The sequence below is a fragment of the Opisthocomus hoazin genome, chromosome 4 (genome assembly GCF_030867145.1).
Source record: "Opisthocomus hoazin isolate bOpiHoa1 chromosome 4, bOpiHoa1.hap1, whole genome shotgun sequence".
NCBI lineage: Eukaryota > Metazoa > Chordata > Aves > Opisthocomiformes > Opisthocomidae > Opisthocomus > Opisthocomus hoazin.
Genome location: NC_134417.1, coordinates 4185283 through 4202976, shown reverse-complemented (window position 1 = coordinate 4202976; position 17694 = coordinate 4185283). Strand labels below are relative to the sequence as shown.

The following is a 17694-nucleotide window of genomic DNA, read 5'->3' as shown; positions in this document are numbered from 1 at the left end:
TTGAAGTGACTGATTTTTTAAAAACTACAGCTGGATGTTCACCTGCCTGCCTTGTCTGTTGCTTTTATCATTATTTTTAGGGATGTGACAAATGAGGATGGTTCTCTGCTGCCATGGAAAAGACAGGCTACTGAGAAGATGCTGACTTTTCTCAGACAAAATCCTTGGTATTTTGACAAACAGGAGAGCCACTTTTCCAACTAACGAATAGTGGTGGTGGCGGCAGTGAGGGGAGACGTGACAGACTCTGCCACATCTTCTGTGACCATTATTTACTGTTTCAAAGCCGTGCTCTGTGTGTTTGTAGCTCCTCTGCTGTACCGAGGGAGGCAGGCTCTCGCTTCCAAGCTAGGATGGGTAAAAACAAAGGATCAATAAGGAAGGTTTTTTGTTTGTTAGGGATGCCGTTTCCCTGTGCTTGGATTCTTAATAGTGGGATGAATTGGCATAGTAATCTGGAGGGCTCTGAAGTACCTCATGCCCTCAGTACCCTAGTGAATGTCAAACTAGCTGCTGGGGTAATTTCACACCTAGACGACATCGGCTGAAGTCCTGTTACTGAACCATGCAGGATTTTTAACCACACAGGTACGGTCTTGAATTTTCATGACCGTCTCCCTGTTCTGCTTGAATGAGTGTTGTGGAGGATTTAAGATGCTATTACCAAAAAAAAAAAAGTCAGCTGAGTTTCCTTGAGATATTTTACAAAAATGCCAAGTTCTGTAGATGAGGCATGTTTCAAATGCTCTTCTTCAATTTTTTACCTCAATGTTTGTGCTAACTGGGAGAAAAACTTTCCATAAGTGCTAAACTTCTCCCATCTCAGATAAAGCTTCTCTCAGAGCATGCAAAAATACTTCTGAGTGCTCAAACTCAAGTTCGGTAAGTAGAATAGCAAGGCACAGCCACTTCTGCAGTGAAGTTGGAAGTTCTGACTGGCAGTTCTCTCCTGCCCCGTGTTGTTATCAGTACTGGCTCAAGCTGTGTGACAACAACCAGGGGGATCAGACGCAGCTTAGCAGAGGCCAGCTCTTTGCCAGGGATCTTTGCTTTTACACACCAGCCTCCTAAAGAAGAAATTTCATTCTAAGATTTTTCAGGTGAAGTTGTCCAGTCCTATGTTGTTCTTGACTAAAACTGTGTCCTAGGAGGTACAGGCTTTCAACCACAAGCTCAGACGAATCGCTTGTGTTCACTGTTGCGTCATTTTTGGCTGGCGTTCAGTGCACAATGACAAGTATTTATTCACCTAGAAGAGAAGGGAGAAAGCTATGGGGATTGTGGCTGAGATCATGAGTGAAATTATTTCAGCTGAAAACAGTTACACCTTCAATAGCGCGTAACAGCCAAGAATAGTTGTTTTTCAGACCGAAGGACCCACATGGGGCTATTCTGCATCATGTACTAATATGGGGTTTAGGACTAAAAATAAAAAAGTACTTTTAGCTGGAAGAAGTTCGCCTTTCCACCAGGAAATGTGGAGTCAAAGTACGCGCGGCCTAAGGCCCTTTCCCTGTCGGCCTCCTCCGGGGCCGTCCCCAGGGCCCCCCCCGGCGACCGGGTGCGGGCGGGCCTGACCCCCGCGGCCCCCGTCCCGCCCTCGCTGCCCGGACCCTGCGTGGGCCGCGAAGGCGGTCGCCCCTCGGGGTTAGACAGCCCCTCGGGAGCCGCCAGCTGAGCTGCATGACCTCCACGCAGCCCCGGCGGAGAGAAACGGTGAGGCGGCGGGGGATGACGTCCGCTCGTGAAGCCGAGCGGCCATTTACCTCAGCAGCTGAGGCGCCGGCGCCCAGCGGCCGGTTCGCGCCCGGGCCTGCCCCGGCGGGAGGCAGCGGCGGGCGTGACGCAGCCGTTTAACTGCCGGGGGGGGCTCAAGCTGAGGGGAGCCCGGTGCTCTGGGAGCGGAGACTGAGCAGGGGGCACAGAGGGCCTGGCCGGGGACCACCGGCAGCGGTCCCACCGCCCCCCCCACCCCTCCCCACAGGCGAGAAGCTGGAATGCACGCGTGGCTCCGGCAGGGGGCGCCAGCGCGCCGGCGGGAGCGGGGGGGTAGGTAAGGGGGACATGGCGCGCGCAGCTGCTGGGGGCCCGCCCCCTGCCTGCGCGCGGCGCGGTGGCGTCACGCGGGCGGTGCCTGCGCGAGGGCTGGGTGGGGGGCGGGCGCTGTCGCCCATCCGGGTCCCGCGGCGGAGGCAGGGGGCGTGGCCTGCCCTCACGTGACGTTGCGTGGCGGCGCAACCGCCATCTTGTGTTGTTGGGGCTGAGGAGTCGCTGTGGCCGTGAGGGACTCTCCGTCCGGGAGCGCAGGTAACGCCGTCCCGCCGGCTCCCTGCCCCCGCCACCGCTTCGGCCGCCCCCGCCGCGCTCCCGCCGCCGCGCTCCCGCCGCCGCCGCGCTCCCCGCCCGCGGGAGCCGGCCTAGGCCGCGCGTCGAGCACCGGCCTTGCCAGGGGCTCCTGTCCGCCGAGGGTGCCGCAGCCCCGGGGCGCCCTGCGGCCTACCGGGAGGCGAGGCCGCCCCGGCCCGGCGGCGAGGGGCGCGCCCGGAGGGGCTCCCCTGCGCTCCCGGCGACGGGCTTTCGCCGGGCTTGTCGGGCCTGGCCCCGCTCGGGGTGCGGGCCTCGCTCTCTCCGTGCGGCTCCTTGGCGGCAGGTCCCGCGGGGGGGGAGACGGTGCCTGTCAGGCGGCGGCGGGGCGCCGGGGCCTCCTCACGCCCTCCGGGGCTGGCAGCGGCGTCCCCGGCGCCGTCTCCCTTCAGACTGACCCTGGTGAACTCGCTCGGTTCCGGCAGCGGCGCGGGCAGGTGCGCCCTCGCTGAAGCCCGTGTGTGGCCCGCTCCGAGCACGCCCAGCCCTGTCAGGTTACACGGGCTGAGGAAGGAGGGAGCTCGTCGAGCGTTCGAGCCTTCCCCCCGCCCCCCCGGGCAGCAGGGTGTCGGGAGCAGCAATGACCAGCAGTGTTTGACTGGAGAGGCCTTGGCAGGCCGAAGAGAACATCGATCAGGATTGTGTACGTTTGGTATTGATCCAAGACAAGTAGTTTCAGTGTCAACAAAGCAGTCTCCGCTCTTCCAGCTCTGTCTAATTGTGCTTTGAAGTGGGACAAGTTGTAGGCCAAAAGGAGATGTTGCCAAGTAGCACTTCTGGAATAAAACCTGCATTTTCCCCAGTAACCTTCAGCTCAGCGTTCTTGATTTGCTGCTTATGATGGTTTGCCTCTTACTGTAATTCTTAAGTGTCTGTTTTCTTGGATGGGAGGGGAAAGAACTTCTGAATTCTGATTGTGTTCTTCTGTCTAACTTATTGCTGCTCATTCTATTTTCTTGCTTCAGGAGCTGACTTGGGCAAGTTCCTGGAAAGTACGTGTGAATTTTTTTTTTCCTTTTCCCATAATTCTGCTGGTTGCTTTTGTTTGTAAAAAAACTTTTTAATAAACACAAATTAGTTTGTTGCCTTTGTGAATAGAACATTTGGTAGATGCACAGTGTGATAATTGGGAACCTTTGTAAACCAAATGGGTTGCAGTTGTCGCCAACAAAAGCTTTGTTCTGGTATTTTTGAGCACTGTTATTGGGTGTTGGCTCCAATAGCTAATAAGAGCTTTAGTATTCTGAGGTATTGGTGTTCTTGCTGTTCACTTGAATAGGCATCCCTTGAACCATTAGCTGATGTTCAGGTGAAAACGTGTGCCCGAATCAATCCTGGGGGTATCAGTGGAAATGTTGGGAGTGTCCGTTGCCCCTTCTACACCCCCTTTGCTCCCCAGGCTCATTTAGTTTGACATGTTAACTGATGTCAATGGTCATGTGTGTCACTGTTAACTTCTCACTGAATGTGTGATTAAAAAAAAAAAGATTCTGTCTAATGGTTAACTGTATTAAAAAGAAGGTAGAGATTTATCCATCGAAGTTGAACGTCACTTCCAGCAAGACCTGCTGCTTGTGTTAAGACTTTGATGGCCCCTTTCAATATCTGACAATATAGTGTATAAATACTAAGTCTGCTCAAGCTCTCTCAGTCCCTGGATACATGAACATGCATAGGGGTACCTGGTGACTGTATTTCTCTTAGGACCTTTTCTGAATGCTTTCTCGAGCCTGTCTTAGAACTGAAATACAGAGTAGTCATGTTGCAGTGATGATTTGTTTCACTGTGTGCTTACAAAAATAGTTTGATACCACAGTAAAAACTTGGACTCTTGCAGATCCTCTTTTCGTTGTAGATGGTGATCTTGAAAGGACTGTAAAATATCCTCAGATACTCCTATTAGTGTTTATTCTTGCCTTCCTAAAACATGCAGTAAATGAAAAATTTGATCTTTATGCTGATGTAAGAGAAAAAAATGCTTGTAAATAGAGAGTTGAGGGCTTTACAACTTAATTTTTCCAACTGTTTTACTCCTTGATTGAGGAAAAGACTTTGTCTGTAAAAGGAGAGTGCCAAGAATGTTTGGTGGTGGTTTTTTTTTTAAGGTATTTAGACTGAAAGCCATTGCATCTCTTCTCCTGTGCTTGCTGTTTCCTAAGGCCAGCTCTCTAAATGGAGTCCTGTCATAAACTGGAGTTTCTTTTGTACCTGAATGTAAGAAAAAAGTTGGTAGCTCTTTCAAGATATGTAGATACTTAAGTTAAAAACGAACTAGATGTCAAAGTCGTATGGAACATCTTGTTGGGGCAGCTGACTGACTGAATAGGTAGTTTGCTACTGCATGCGTCTGCTGAAAGATCTGTCTATTTAAACATACGGGGGAAACGTCAATTCACAGTAATTGGTGCAGATGAGCTAGACACCAGGACCATGGTCTTTTCCTTCCCCTCTGCCCCCTCCTTGAAAGTAGTTCAGGCCTCCAGCTCTTTGGATTTGTGGGTTTTTTTGTTTGAAATACCAAGGATATGAAATTTGATTCTGCCTACTTTTGTCTGATCTTGTAAGTTCAAGTAACTGTCAAATGTATGTTACTTATTCTTTCATTGAGGTCTTTAAAATTCCTGCTTAGGGCTTTTTAAGGTATGATAAATGTGATTTAGAAATAAATTCCTTTTCCTAGCATTTTTTCTTCATTTTTCTGTTTGTTTTTTGTTTTGTTTTTTTTTTTTCTCTCAGTGCTTCTGCTCAAAGATGAGTGGAGATAAGCTATATTTAATTCATGATTATAGATAGACAGAGCTAAGGGGCAGAGCAATAAAATTTCTGCTCACCAGAGTAAAAGCACAGGCCTGATCTGCCTTCTTCCTACATAGCTTGCTAGAGGCCCATTGGATGCTTTGGTAAGGATAAACCTGTCTCTTTGTTACTGAAGAAGCATTTGTGTTGAAAGGGACTCTGTTGTGTTGTGTGGTTTTCTCATTGATTTATTTTCATTCCTTGACTGACATTTGAAAACCTAGGTGTGTGAAATACTGCAGGAGGGGATGGTGGTGGTATTTGCTTTTGTGGGAACAAAGTGAGTTTTCAGTCCGGCTGAGCCTGTCCTTTCCTCTTTTGCAGTCAATTCGTGAACATTTTTCGGCTGCACAAATGATCTGGCTTGAAAATTGTCAGAACTGAGAAAATATAGCAAGTTTGCTCAAGCTGTATGCAAGTTACGGATGGAACTAAGAAGAATTAAGTGCTTTAAGTCATAAGGTCTATGCTACATTGGCCCTCTCGTGGCTGTTGGTAGTGTGTAAATGTATAAAAGCATGTAGTTCATCATAGCAATGTTTAATACCATTATCTGATGGTGTTATTTAATACCATCATGGTAGCGGGAGATTGTAGCAGACTGAGGTTTTACATTGCTTTGTTAGTAGCTGAGATTGCCACAGTGTGTTGATTACAAAATGTGTCCACTTTTCTTTTTTGCAGAGGGAGGGCTGTCTCTAAAGGTGATTCAACATTCCTTGAAAATAGAAACTGTAGCAATGTCTTGATGTCTGTGTGGGGAAACTAGGCTGCCATTGAAATTTTTATGTCCCTCTACCTTTTTTTTTTGTTTGTTTGTTTGGAAGGGAAGTGTGCACAGAATTGAATTGATGCGTCTAAGGTTTTTGGCAAGCATGAAATCGAAGTGTGTGTTTTCAGGAGTGAGCCTCTCCTGTAATCCTTAAAGCCTGTGGTACATAGAAGCTGGATATCTAGAGCTCAGGATTATGGAGAAAAGCAGAAGGAATACCAGGAACTCTGTGGAGGTGCTAGGGTCTATAGGTCAGTGAGAAATGTTGATGGACATATAGAATATATGTATTAAAATACTGCCTTGTTGACACTGTCTTTTGGATCACTTACTATTTTTTGATTCCCTCAACTAATTATTAAAGCTGTGCATTATGATTTTGTATCTTTTTGGCCATATGTTTTAAAAAAACCTAGGCAAATAAAGAGCGATTACTTGATGCCCTCAACAGTGGCTCTTGTATATGTAATTAGTTGTTATAAACAGATAAAGGAGCTTACATATGACATGCTAGGAAAATAAACTGGTTAGAAAAATATTTTTGTATGTTAAATAGCTGTTATTAAGCATGATGCATTGCACTCTGAAGGTGGTTTTACTGGGTGTTTGGTCCTCTTTATTCAGTAGAGAAATATTTGTTTCCAGTTGTGGTTACTATGAAATACTTCTTCCCCCCCGCCCCCCCTCAGTCACTGACAATAAATTGCGTTCTGTTGATAGTATTTTATGATAAAGATACTGGTTTGTGTGATTGGGAGATTCGGAGGCTATAGATGCCTGTGTGTAGATCAGATTGGGTAAAAGCAGATTTGTGGTCTGTGTGTGGCAGTGTGTCAGTTCAGACTAGAAGAAAACAGAAGGAAAAGATACGCTTTGTACGCTGAGGGTCAGTTTGGGTGAAGTTTTATGATGATGGATGGATGGATGCAACTTCAAACTTGGAGACAGAATGTCACGTGATGAGGAGTTGGTATGTTTGGCAAGTAATGGATGCATGAACTGATTTTTTTTTTTTTAGGGGCATATATGGTAGAATCTGAGGATGATTTAGGTTGGAAGAGACCAGCCTTTGGTGGTTGGCTGTCTGCTGCAGCCTCCTGCTCAAAGCACAGCTGACGTCAGTGTTAGACTGAATAATGTGTGTGATAGAAAGTGAGTGAGGCTGATCATGGAAGTAGCATATGGCAAGGTTTTTAAGTAAAAGCATCTAACAACTTGATTTAATAAATGAGAGGCCCAGTTCAGCTACCTTTAAAACCAGTGGAAGCTTTTATGTTAGGCTTAGTTAATGCTGAATCATCTGTATATGTAATTATTTATGTTATACTGGGCTTTAAGAGTACTAAGGCAGGATCAGGATAACATCACAAGTCAGTTTGCAAAGATATGGTTCTTAGATCAAAACAAGTGAATATCTTCAGTGATACTAACATAAAGAGAAGTTACAAGCTATTAAAAAGTGTTGTAATTTGTATGTAGTAACAAGTTACCTTCTGGCTTCCTGTTTGGTGAATATACACAATCTGATATACTAATTGTCTCTGTTAGGACTTTTTATTAGACACTTTCTCACTTTAGAATATTTGCTTCCTGAAGTATAGGACGTCTCAGAACTGCATGAGTAGGAAACTTTACAAGGGGGTGGGGGGAGAGAATTTCTACAAAGTCCAAAGAAGCTGCTTATGTAAATAACACTTAAACCCCAAAAACCCCAGAACATCCCATATCTGTTAGTTCAATGGATGGTTTCAGTCAATGTAGTCTGAAGCTTTGTTCTGGCACTTTCAATATATGTATGGGCTGTATAATGTGTATGATGAGTGGGAAAAGAGGTGCTGCAGTGTGGTTTTGGTTGCATTTGTGTAGCCTGGCTGCTCACCTCGCTGAGGAGCAGGGAGACAGACTCTGCATCCTGGTCTGTAACATCTTGTGGAAGAGCACAGACTAAATGTTTACCTACCAGCAAATTTTCGATGTACAAGGTAGACAGATGTGGAAGTGATTTTTCAACTGGAAAACAAGAGTGCTGGCAGGATTTTGGGACAGGATTTGGAATGAGAAGTGGTTTGTGTTCCAGCCAGTGGCAGGGCCAAGGGTGTGGTCCCCTGACTCTGCTTGGAGCTTAATCGCTGGTGTCTGCCTTTGGCTGGAAGCCTTATAATAAAGGTGGAGGTCACGCTGCTTTCTGGCTGAGAAACTGGGAAAAGCTTTCATGTTTGTTCGTGTTCAGGTGAAGCAAGAAGTGGATAGCGCTGTAACCTACCTCTAACCACCACGTTCACAATAGTAGGTAGGAAAGGAGGCAAATATCTGGAATTGTGATATTTAATGTTCCTTTATTTTTCTTGGATTTTGTTAGGTGTGCAGGTCTCCTTAGTCTCTCTTGTCATCCTATCCCAGAAGAGCTTCAGTGCCTACTTCTTGGGTTTCTCATTCATGACTGCGATGCAACATGTTGCAAGCTGGATCATTCCATGAAGCCTTAGATGGATATGAAGCACGCAGAGGGCGGTCAGTTTGGTCCTGCGTTTGGGAATGTCACCAACAGTTTTTGACCAGAAACTGCTGAGAAATTGAAACACTTTTACAGTGATTTGAGACAGGAAGGCTATAAGACTTTAGGAGATCTAAAAATGTAACTGTAATAAGAGGCGTAGTTTCTGGAGAAGTGGATGGCTTAGACATTGTTCCCTTAGGAAAAACATTGTCTTGGCATGTGGGTAGATAGGCCTTGAAAAATTCACCGCCTTTATCAGGATAAAGGCTTGGTAAGCCAGTAGGGACTACTGTGACTCGTCTGGCATCTTGTATAATGTGACTAATGGATGTTTTTTCTGATTAATTTTGTGTTTAAACTGGAACATACTTTTTGGAAAATCATTTAGCATTGACCTGAAAACAACTTACTCTTTTTTTATCTCTGAATGTCTTGCTTCAGCCTTTTTTACGTGCATGATTGTTTACAGACTGAGCAAGATACTTAAATTTTTCTCAAAGCTTAGTTAGTAGAGCTTTGGTGTGTGTTTTTTTTTTTCCCCACACTATAAGACATATCTGTCACATTTTATCAATTTTTGAACACCTGATTTATTAGGTTTCTTGCCTTATGGATAGCAGAACAGGACACAGTATCCTGCAGTGATAAAATCCATTCTGTATTTACTCTATATTTCCTTATCTCTGTATTCAGTGTTTTCTGTTAGCTCTTCTAGTCAATGTTGTATCATATGTTCCTTTTCAGCTGATTAATGTCATAAATCTCAGATTAGTTTCAGGACTGTATTTTTCCAGAATAGCCTTACATTTGTTCTGTATCACCTGTGTTTTCTGCTTGTGAGTCTTCTGATTGTATGCTTGGCCTTATTAAATGCAACCTGCTATACTGGACTGAGTAATTGAATAATTCATAATGGTATTACTGGTGATGTGTCATTTCCATTATTTACGTATCCATGTTGTCATCCTCAGGTTTTAGAAGTTATGTGGGTCAATGTTACAGATTCTGTAGAAGTAGAGGATAGCTTCTTGCCTTTTACTCTGGGGAATATTTTGCCTTCTGAGATGGGTTGTTGTAGATTCTTTAAAAGAGAAGGTTAAAAGAAGTAGTAGATTCTGATGATTTGAGACTTTTCGTGTGGTGCTGAATGATTTTGTCCTTTCTGGCATTCTACTTAATTGAAATGTCCTGTAGAAGTTAAGTTTTATTTCACCTACTTGCTTGAGCAATTATATTTCTACTCTTACAAATGTGTATTTTGACTGAATGTCTTCCATAAATCCACGTTGGCTGCCCTTAATTATGTCAGTGTCCTTTAATCAGTGTTGTCTGCTTTAGCCAATGATTAATATCAAACAGACTGGTAGTGTAGCCACCTGAGTCATCCTGTTTACCACTGTACTTAAAAGGTAGCTTGCATACAGTTCTGGATCTTCTTTGATATTTCAAGAATTAGAGAAAATCAGCATTAATTATTCGGTCAATCTGCTGGTTTTTTTCAAAACACAGTTACTGGCACTGAAACTAGCTAGCTCTAGTAGCTGCCTGTGGAATGTTTTCTTGCTTGTGGAAGGTGAAGTTTTATCGTCTCAATTTAGTGTTGCCATTGCATGGTGGAGCACTGCTGTTAAATTCCTGTTCCAAGCTGGTTTCAGGAGAGCCCAGTTCCTTGCACTTAAATCTGCTCACATTAGATTTCCACTGTGTTCTTCGGTTCTCAAAATTTTCAGTGAATTTCTAGGTTAAAAAGGCTGTTTTAAACCTATAGTAGCAACAGAACTACTTTGAAAGGAAAGGATACATTTCTTCCTAAACATCTCTGATCAAACAGTAGACCATTTCAACTTAAAGTAGCTGTGTAAAGGAAGGATCAGTGGTATATCTTTTTACCAAGGTTTAGGTTTCCAAAGTTAATAAACCTAAGCAAGCAGCAGCACAAAAACTATAAATCACAGTGACAGTGCAAATCACAGTGACAGTGCAAATGTCTTTTTTTTTCTGTCTGTGGGAAAGATTAGATGCGCAGACCTCAATGCAGTCATTGCCTAGACTCAGCTTGGGATGCTTAGAAGCAGTGTATCTGAAATAGCAAAACATCTTGAGGAGATAGATTGCTGTGTAATAGAAGCTGACAGAATTCTGTAATGGAAATGTAGGAATTTAACATTGCCTGAAAATCTTAAGTGCCTATGAGCACTTTTGAGGGACAAACCTTAAAATGACAATTTTGTGTAAATCCTGAGGTTGAGCAAAGTCTGGAAAACATGGCAGTTTAGATCTTTCAAAGTCTCTGAAAAACAGCTTTTTGCCTAGATATGTTAAATAGCTATACATTTTAAAAGACCTTGTGGCCAAAATGTGCCATGGTGATTATAGACTTTCCTTAGATTTTTTTTTCAACTGAAACATCTTCTTACGCATTTTAACACACAAATCTAGCCAGTATAATCAAGTTCTGACTTGTCTGAACAAGATATTTGAGAGCTTTAATAGATTTTTCAGCTACTAAATGGTGAGCTTGAAAAATAATTTTAAAAACCGCAAGCCTGATAAAACCACCATTGTACCTAAAGCAAACCAATGAAATGAGTGTTGCTGGTAGGTACAGAAGTTGCTATAATATTACCTGTTAATTGTGAGTGAAAGCCACTTAAAGGCTTAATGTTATTGGATTACATTTTGTGTCGGCTCAGAGGATGGACTTCTGACTTCCAAAGTACTAAGCTGCTGACAAAATAGAAAGGATGTGTTTTCCCTTGCCAGTCCGCAGGCTGATGATGGGGTTGATGCGATTTCTTCTCTCTTCAGTCCCTGTATGCTGGTAGCAGGTTGGTGGCTGTGGTTACCACCCCAGGAAAATGAGGTTCCAGTTTATGAAGCAATTCCATTTTTCCCCAGATATGCAGTAAGACTGCAACTGTTTGTAGGGTTGCACTGGCACCTTGATCAAGGGTTGACCTGATCTGAAGAAAACCTTAGAGACAGGGTTCCCCTTTGAAGGAGTGGTGGGAAGTCCTCAGGTAGCATTCTTGCCCAAGCAGTGGTGCCAACTGGACGTTGTCAAAATATGGCCTCGGTTTCTTGCTTCAACTTGAGGCTGTCCCTGCATGCTCTTTGTCCATATAAAATCTGTGGCTGTGCAGATTCCTTAATCATGGCCATTAATTTGTAGAAAATCTTGATTTAGAAAACTTTTGCAGCTCAGAAAGGGGCTTTTCCCTCATCAAATTACATCAGGGAGGAAATGTGTTAGGTTGTGATTTGCCATCTTTGATTAATAAGGAGGCAACATAGATAAAAAAGACCAAAGTTAACTTTTGAATTATTAATATTGAAGTTTAGAGCCTAATAATGTTATCTACATAATAAAGATCTGATAAATTCATGCCTTTTCCTTGGCCAAAATAGTTAAGTTTACGACCTGATCATTCATTCCCTTTTCTTAATTCCTTACCCTTTTTCTTGCTCCACCCTGACTCTTTCCCCTCAAGATGCGAGCGTCACATAGTCCACCCCAACTTGCCTTTCCAGTTGGCACACTCCTTTGTGCACTGACAGCGTGTGTTGTGCAGTCATTATTGGAGGTTCCTCTCCAGTTTGCCTTCTGTGCTCTCACCTTTTGTCTGCTGCTTTGTGAGCCCGCAGAAGCAGCACACAGTTTCTGCTTTCCCTATCTTGTCTGCTCTGACGTGGCTAAGCGCATTCCTCTTGCACACTTTCTCCCTTAGCTTTCTTGAGTCTCTTTCCTGCTCCCGTGCCACCTTCTCCCAAATCATTACCTGTTTCCAGAGTGCCCCCTTTCCAGGGGTTTTCTCTGAGCTCTGCCTTACCTGTAATTTTTTTCGTGTAGGTCTAATTTCTGAGTAGTACTGCTTATTAGAGTAAATTCACCTGTTACATGTACTTAAATCATCTGCAGATCTGTTTTTTATTCTGTGTTTTTTTTTTCTGTTCAGCTGCAGTTTCACCCACTCACAGGTGTCTTGCTTTCATTTCAAAACTCACCCAGTCAGAACTTTTAGGGAGGAAGTAGCCTGACTACAACACAGAAGAGGAAGCCAGCAAAGAGTTGCCAAAATTAAGCGTGGTGGCCAAAATAAGGGATAAGGAAAGCCATTTTGCAGCTCAAAGGGATGAAATTAGCAGGCTTGGAGTATATTTGTGGGTACTTAAGTCCTTAGGAATCAAGTAGAGAAAGATGACAGAGCAGCCTCAGTTTTTGGGAAGGAAACCCCGAGGCTGAAGAAGGATGAGGCCCAGTGGGTCCAAAACTGGGAAACCACTTGAACCTGTTTTGTAGTGCTTAATCCTTGTATCTGATGCTTTTCAGCTGTGTTTTCATCGCAGTTTAACACTCGCTGCCAGCTCTTCTGGTACTACTGATACTAGCTTCGATATTAGGAGCTAAAGATCCCAGGTTCCCTGCTGATCCACATGGGTTGATCTGAAAGCTCTCCCCCTCCACACCCCCCAGCCGAAGGATTACAAGCATTGCAGGAGGTGAAGGGACAGCCATGCAATTAAGGCTGCTAGGAACTGTGTTAGAGGCTTGTCTCTGCCAAGGTGTGCATGATGGTTTGCCTGAATTGCCCCACAGTGTTTTCACATGTGCCTGCTGTATGTCATCTTTAGGTACCTAACCTTGTTTTTTGATTTGTAGAATGACAAATGGATATACCGTGAATGTTCTAATGAGCTGTTGGCTGTGTCAAAAAGGCAACCCAAATCAGACCAAAATTGTCTCAAACTAGACCTGTGAGACTAGCTGGATATTTCTTTATTAGCTTCTGGTGTGTATAGTGGAGATAATCTACAAATACCCTATACAATGAAATGGGATATATTGTGTATGGCGAAAAAGTTAATATGGCATGTAGTACAAATAAGTGAGCCAAACATTGGTTGGTAGGTTTAGGCTACAGGGACTTTAATAACTATTTGTAATCTTACGCCCAAAAGATTTGGGTAAAATCTGCTCGAGCAGTTTTAGCATGTTTGGGGTGGCGGGACATTTTCTAGCTTTCAGGCTGTTGTTTTTTTTTTTTTTTTTTAACTTTAGTATCCTTACTTCAATAGCATATATATAAGAAAAAAAAATGTTTCCTTTGTCTGGTTTTGTCTTTTGTTCAGTAACTAATGCCCTTGCCACTTCTGTCTCCCCATGTACTGTTTTTCTTTTCCATCACCTTCTCATGCAAAGTATAGACAAACTTACAAAGCTCCTTATTTAGTCTTTAGGTCTATTAAGGAACAGAGTTCTGAAAGAGCAAAGCTCCCTCCCTACCATCTATCTTTATGGCTTCTTGGACCCCAATCAACAGTTTCTGTAGGTAATGCTTCAGATGCGTTTTTTGTTTGGGCTGTGGCTGTGCTCTATTTGATTTTTAAAAAACCAAAAGCCATTCCTCTGCAACTAGGATTTGCTGTTGCTGGAAGGAAAGATGAGCTGTGTTTTCTTATTGTAAAAGACACTTCTCCAGAGCTGCCTGGGCTGGACTTGGTTCTGATAGAGAAAACTTCATAGCCTTCCCTTAGTCTTGTTTCTTCCCTCCAGTGTGGCTTCGTCTGCTGTTGTCCACACTCTTGATATATAGGAACTTGACCTGACCTTCACTAGTGCCTGCAGGACCTTGGCTAATAGGAATGAAAGTAGCTGAAGTCTTCAGTTGTGCGTTTTTTTACTTTATAAAACCAGAAATGAGAGAAATACTGTCATCTACCTGCAGATATAGGAGGATGTCACAGCACTGGATGTGCTCAATCTTTAGAAGGCTTATTTTTCAAGAATGAGCAGTGGAAATTTCTTGAATACTCTTCCACTCAACTGGCAGATCTTTCCTGCGATAATTCTAGTGGGCTTTTTATCCTCTTGTAATTGTCAGGAAGCTGCAATTCTGTTAATTAAGCATCACTGTTACAGAAGAGGATTATGCATCAAATTCTCCATGTTTGGTTGTCTTGTGGTAATCACTGATTTGAAAAGGGACTGTTTGTACAAATTGTTTCTTCAGACACCCTGATCCAGTGTCCTGTTTGAGTTGTTAAAAGAGGAATTTAGGGAAGATATCTTGATGCTCTTACTGCTATATTAGTAAATTAATCTGTGTTGGAGAGCTGAAATGTATTCCTTAAAAAAAAAAAAAAAAATTTGCACATGATTTTTTTTCACTGCATTGCATGACCAGGTGTGCTTTTGTATTGTGAAGAAATTTATGAAGGACTGTATTAATCCAGTTGTTTTCAGAGTAAATGTTTTTATTTTTCAGGTTCACACTTTTTAAAAAAAGAGGAATAGAACAGGAAAAAATGGCAGCAGAAACTCAGACACTTAACTTTGGGCCTGAATGGTGAGTTTTTTTGTGGTTTGTGAGACTCCAGAACCTTGTATAAAGTTTTAAAAAAGCATTATGAATGTCTGTCTCTTGGGACAGAATTGATTATAAGACTGAGTGGGATGTAATGTCTTCGTTGTTCCATACTGCTTCACCTCAGTCCCTGGCCTGTGACTGAAAGCAATATTATAAAATTAGTCTCTGCTTTGTAAATTGGCATTGTGTATGAAATGAGTTGGGTTTCATGTTATGGTAATGCATAACATTCGCATTGCTGCCAAGTACCTAAGGGAGGAATAATGTTTATGATCTCAGAGGTACACACAAAGTGAGTGAAGAAGACTTGTTTGGTCTTTCCATGTGATACATATTAATAACAAAGTTCTTATAGCTATAAGTCCAGTAAGGAGAGTATAGCTAAGCGAGCTTTATTGCCCAGTATTAAAAAAAAAATAAAAAAATTTGTATGGAATGTGGTAAAAGTGTGTGTTTCATGTCAGTCTCCTGCATGTGCATGCTGAAGAGTGTCAGGAATAGAGCTGTTTTGTTAAAGGGAATCCGTGATGTTGTATGATCTTGCGTCAGCTGCTAGTTTTCCAGTTTGTCTGACATTCATTGTCCTGGCTTTTGCTAAAGAGTAATTGCCCAGGTGTGGTTATTGTTCAGTATTTGTTCCAATTTCTTGTTAAAGTGTTGGTGACTGCAACTACAAACAGGAATTATGGGTGGTGTGGTTTCTGAAGAGTGATGTGGTCCTTAAGTGTGTAAATGGGGGTGCGAAGAGGTTATAGGAAAGATAATTGCTGCATAGCATGTGGTAAGACCCTTACTGGAATAATGAATTCACTTTTGCTGACGTATTTTGATATACAATGTACAAAAATTGGAGAGTATTCAACAAAGAAGTAAGACACGATTTGTGGCCTGGAAAACAATGAGAGAGCTCGGTCTGTTTTGTTCGATTGAAAGAAGGTTAAAGAATGACTGTATCACTATCTATAAATACACCCACCAGGCAGATATCTTATGCTGGAGTGCTCTCCGGTGTAAGAGACAGATACGATTAGATTCATTGATGGATGGAAGCCAAAGTTATATTAAAAAAAGAGAAGGGGGAAGGCAACTCTAAAAAAAGCATGTATTTTAAGAGTAGCTTGATTGCTGTGTCATAGTGAGGGGACTTCAGTCTCCATTTAGTTTAAAAACCAGATTAGAATATATATAAAGTGTGTATTGTACTTCAGTGAGTTACTAGATTTTTACAGGAATAACGGAATAAAATTGTAAGATTTATAAATATTCTTTTGGGTTACAGTATAGTCATGTCTGTCATGTATGCTGTTGTATCCCTTAAAAGTGAAACTCTCGGTCGTGTTTGATCTGGATTGGAGCTGAACATTGAACTGAGCCATTTAATCCTTTGACTAAGCCTCGCCAGGCATGTTTTGTTTGGAAGTGGTGTGTAAAGAAACTGCCACTGGGTGGCACCAAACGAAAAAAATAAGATAACTATTTGACTTGCAAATTACTTTCTCCTTTCTGTTTAAAGAACAATGAAACAAATCAACGCATGCTTCAGTAATTAGGTGAAAGATAGCCTCTGAATCGATGCTTTTGTTCAGAGCACCTTTCTAAGGATTTTGTGATTGTTGAGAAGAGAGATTGTTTTACTTGCCTAAGATGCACATCAGGGAGAATGTAGGAAAATTGTCTGGGTTTTGTTTGACACATCCATCTTTTGTAGAGCATTCCTCAAACTTAAAAATAGAGTATATTTGGGTAGACGAGGAAATGGTTGTATGGAACAAGACTAATCTACCTGGGAATTGGGAGTAATATCGTACAACTGTGAGATGTTATCTGCAAGAAGTTGAGTAGCTTACCTGTGTGGGATGGGACCAAACTTCATCTCATATTTATCTATCACCATAAGTTAGATTACTGCTTGAAATGATTCTAAAGTAAAATATGACTATATTTTGTACATCTTTTTTTATTGAGACGCTGTGCTAAATGATGTGAGTGCTTTCTGAAAAATGCCATTAATTTTAAGTTCTGGAAAAGGAATTTGGAGTAGAGTTCGATTCTAGCAGCAGAAGAAGAAACCTCATTGCAAAATTTACTGTCCTATACTGTTTGTTAAACTTTGGAAAACATATGAATAAACTTTTTCCTTAGATTAATGTTTGCCACATTGTCCCTAGCATAGTAAGAATTTTTCTTGTCAAAAAGAAGCTGTTGTCATTAATATCTATGGAAGATTTACAACTGAATTTTGTGCAGCCTGTGTAAATAGGTTAGTCGGGGCTTTAGGGGTGTAGCTAGCTTGCTGTATAGTCGACAGAAGAGTTCTCCAGGGGAGGAGCTGAATTCCTTGATGTACTTGTGGGAATATTTTTTTTTTTTTTTTCCTTCGGTCTCCTGATTATGAGAAAAATGAGGGAAGCGCTTTCACACTTCTCATTGAGGCATGAGTTTTGGAGTTTTGAAGGTAGACTGTTGGTGTCTTTTTTTTAGTTTCAGTACTGGAATTCTTTCATTTGTGTCAAATCTGTAAATGTGTGGAGGGATGATAGCATAGGTGAAGGCACACCCTGCTCAATTCAGTTTTCATTCCTTTTCTGCTTTATTTTAGGCTGCGAGCTTTGTCTAGTGGCGGGAGCGTGACATCCCCTCCTCTGTCTCCGGCTTTGCCAAAGTACAAACTAGCAGACTATCGCTATGGGAGAGAAGAAATGTTGGCACTTTTTCTAAAGGATAATAAGGTGAGGAGGAAGAGGAAGAAGGCCTGATGTGTGTATTCCTAATGACAGTCTTGTGGTTAGGAGTAGTTACTTGTATTTTGTGATTATGGACAAAGAAATTGTGCAGCTGTTGGCAAAGAGCTGAAGAGGTCCAATTGTGGGGGTGTTTTTGTGTGCTTATTTGATGCT

General features: G+C 42.5%; 1 protein-coding gene across 12 annotated transcripts in view; it reads left to right on the top strand.

The window, feature by feature from the left end:
* The first annotated feature begins 1651 nt into the window (after positions 1 to 1651).
* GIGYF2 (GRB10 interacting GYF protein 2) overlaps positions 1652 to 17694 on the top strand; it is an 81064-nt gene continuing 65021 nt past the window's right edge. For 2 of the 12 annotated variants that reach the window (XM_075417630.1, XM_075417638.1), the window contains exons 1-3: positions 8335 to 8443; positions 14696 to 14776; positions 17397 to 17526. In XM_075417630.1, coding sequence (XP_075273745.1) covers positions 8385 to 8443; positions 14696 to 14776; positions 17397 to 17526 — 270 coding nt within the window. In that variant the 5' untranslated portion in view covers positions 8335 to 8384. Of the gene's footprint in view, positions 1717 to 2235; positions 2308 to 3329; positions 3357 to 8334; positions 8444 to 14695; positions 14777 to 17396; positions 17527 to 17694 lie in introns of those variants that run through there. The other 10 variants (XM_075417629.1, XM_075417628.1, XM_075417631.1 and 7 more) reach the window with 8 other exon arrangements.